Genomic DNA, 3,368 nt, shown 5'->3' with positions numbered 1-3,368 from the left:
ATCATTAAAAATCATGACGGCCCGATTTTTCTTTACTAAACTTCAAGCCTAAGCTATCTCCCTCTTCACCACAGATGTCCATTAATCTCTGCAAGTCTTCCTTGCTGTCAGCCATAAGTACAATGTCATCCGCGTACATCAGTCCTGGTAATGACTGTTTAATCCATTCTCCTTGCTTGAAAAAGGAAAGGTTGAAGCCGAGTCCGCTCCTCTCTAATTTTTTCTCTAATCCTTGTAAATACAGCATGAACAACAGAGGTGACAGAGGGCACCCCTGCCTAAGCCCCTGCTGTATCTCTATAGGCCCAGATACCTTGTTTTCCCATTTTATAAGCACCTTGTTACTTTTATAGATATCTTTTAAAATATTACTTGCTCCATCTTCCACATCTAGAGTGCCCAGTATGTCCCACAATTTCTTTTGGATTACACTGTCATAGGCTCCCTTGATATCCAGGAATGCGAGCCAAAGGGGCCGGTGTTCCTTTTCTGCTATTTCAATACACTGCGTCAATGAGAACAGATTATCTTCTAACCTTCTCGAACTCCCCGCGCAACCTCCCACTCACCGAGCTGGAACGGCCGACTCTGAAAATTAAAATGTGCAATTTACTCTGTGACTATGTCTAGCCTTGTAAACTACTCGAAGCATGACAAGATTATTGCACATTGTTGCGTTAGAGATTACAAGTGATAACGCACACCTTCACAGGATGCATAGCTTTTTGTAGGTGTGTAGCCATGTGTAGCTGCGGCAGAATGATTATGGCATCTGGCCACATTCATGGCGACGTGCATGATAGTAGTTGTTTGAGAGGCGCTGGTTGGAGTCATGGTGGTTGGAGTTATTGCGTTAACCGATCGCAGTGCGTCGAATGCCTGAATGGTTAATGTCTAAGCAGCTATGCTCACGAGAATGGCGACATATTTTACTATAAGCACCCAGACGACTTTTGAGTAGGAACACCTCTGGGGTTAAGCAAAATACAAATGATTTGGAGAAAGCGATGGCAACGACCTTGACTGGACTTCGGCATCTAGCGCTTCCAAGGCTTCGAAGAATTGCACCTGCTTTCTGCCTGACCGTTAAGCATCAGTCACGCTCACGGAGCGACCTCTTTGGAGCGCCGAGACTAGGGCCTCCGGAGGTAACGTCTTTAGTAACATGCCGAGTGTCCGCCTCAAATAACCTTCTTTCCCACCTTTCACGTCATTCATGGAGCTTTTGCTTTAATATTGTGGTTCCAGTCAAAAGACAGACCCCATGCGAACAGCACGCTCCGCGAATAGTGTGTTTTTGTTTTTCATTATGCTGTTATCTATGGCAGAATTCACCGCATGATTCGCACGTTGGAGTTTTGTAAATTGTAAGATATTTGAAGGGACTTATCTGGAACTGCTTATTCCCGCAGGTATCAAAGATCCTCCGAAGCAATGAAACGTCAAGAGAAGTACAAGCCCGGTCTCTGCGGTCCTTCGATACAAATCAGCTTGCCTCCAACAGCCCCATGGAGGACCGCCTTGTTATTGCTCGCTGCCTGCTCACTACGGGACATTTATTCGGCGTGTTCGACGGACACGGCGGACCTGGTTTTGCACAACTTGTGAGCCAACGCCTGTTTGACTACATAGCACTCTCTATTCTTCCCCACTCTCTACTTAAGGAATACATAGAACAAAATAATAGGACACATCTTGTTCAAGTTATGCACTGTATAGACTCTTTAACAGACGAGCAAAATCACGCACACTTTGACAGCCTCCATGCCTTTGCTCATAAACTGCTTTCAAGTGTTGGAAGGCCATTTTCAATGCAAGATGCCCTGCACCAAGCTTTCTTGCAACTGGATGCTGACATTTCATGTGAAGTAACTGAGCAAAAGTGGCAAGACTCCTTGCGGTATGCTCTGATGGGAGCCTGCGCCTGCGTCGTGCATGTGGATGGGCTGCATTTGCATGTGGCCTCGGCAGGCGACTGCAGGGCAGTACTGGGAAGCCTCACTGAAGACTCCAGCTGGCGAGCAAAGCCCCTCAGTCTGGAGCACAACACAGACAACATAGCAGAGCTTCGCCGTGTGTTGAGCGAGCATCCAGAGTCTGAACACAACACAGTGGTGCGGCAGGACCGGTTGCTGGGCCAACTGGCACCACTACGGGCTCTGGGAGACTACAACTATAAGTGGCCTGTCAGCCAGGTGACCGAGCTTCTGGTACCATTGGCTGGACCTCATGCCCTGCCACATAACTACTGTACACCTCCTTACCTGACTGGTGCACCTGAAGTGACCCACCACCATCTAGGCCCTCATGACAAATTTTTGGTGCTGGCCTCTGATGGCCTTTGGGAGCAGCTGCAACCGCACCGTGTAGCAAAGCTTGTAGGCCAGCACATGAGTGGCCGGCAAACATTGGACCGACTGCGCCTGCCCCAGCCCAACATGCGCCTCATCCAGGTGGCACACATTCTTGCTGCTCGCCAGAAAGACTTGGCCCAGAAGCCTACAGATGCCAATGCAGCAACTCACCTCATCCGTAATGCACTGGGGCGCACTGAATATGGCATTGAGCACAGCAAGCTGGCTGCCATGCTGGCACTGCCACAAGAAGTGGTGCGCAGCTTTCGTGATGACATTTCTATTGTTGTCATCTACTTTGACTCCGACTTCCTTCGGCTTTCACCTGCCGGCTAACAGCTCTGGACATGATGTATTTATTGCTCCGTCTTCATCTGCTTCGCCCTCTCATTGTGATATTTTATGTAAAAATATTTATTGTGCAGAAAAAGAAGCAAGAAAAACTGCCACTCCCATGGTGCTAACGCACATAGCAGCTAGCAGGAGGTTTGTCTAGTCTACAAAATGTTCCGCACAATTTCAGAATGTGAAAGCCATGGCAACCAGATGTTTAGTTGCAGTTGTTACTATGGGAATAGCAACAACTTGAAGAGGGTAAATAATAGATTGGTGTTTGAGGACTGCTCTGGACACCTCTGTGTGTAGTAATTACCGTAGGGTTCCTAATAAATTATGTTGACAGTCTTATGGCACAGCAAAATCCTTTCTTATCACCAATTCCAATATAATTCATCAAGAAATTAGTTGTGCACAAGCAGTGTTCTCTATTTGCAATACATCACATCGAAATGTTGCAGTAAAGAAGCAGGAAAGCACTGTGAGTGCATTCCTGCTACTTTGTGGCTATTGAAATAGTCTTATTTAATAAATAAATAATCAATTTATTTATTTATTCGCATGACAATACATGGAAACTGACCTAAGTGTTGCTGCCTATAGACGCACTGCTGCGGTTTGACACGCACTAATGAGATAATCGCCAAGGCTTGGTACTGTTTATTTGACAGTGACCTT

The 3,368-nt window shown here is 46.6% G+C and overlaps 1 protein-coding gene across 1 annotated transcript; it reads left to right on the top strand.

Moving 5' to 3' along the window:
- The first annotated feature begins 694 nt into the window (after positions 1-694).
- LOC119437775 (pyruvate dehydrogenase [acetyl-transferring]-phosphatase 2, mitochondrial-like) lies at positions 695-3,054 on the top strand. The gene is made up of 2 exons (XM_037704745.2): positions 695-1,148; positions 1,413-3,054. The coding sequence occupies exons 1-2, from the start codon at positions 1,008-1,010 to the stop codon at positions 2,688-2,690; spliced, it is 1,419 nt and encodes a 472-aa protein (XP_037560673.1). The 5' UTR covers positions 695-1,007; the 3' UTR covers positions 2,691-3,054.
- The last annotated feature ends 314 nt before the right edge of the window (positions 3,055-3,368 follow it).

This window comes from Dermacentor silvarum, chromosome 1 (assembly GCF_013339745.2).
Source record: "Dermacentor silvarum isolate Dsil-2018 chromosome 1, BIME_Dsil_1.4, whole genome shotgun sequence".
Taxonomy (NCBI): domain Eukaryota; kingdom Metazoa; phylum Arthropoda; class Arachnida; order Ixodida; family Ixodidae; genus Dermacentor; species Dermacentor silvarum.
This window is presented reverse-complemented; position numbering and strand designations above follow the sequence as displayed.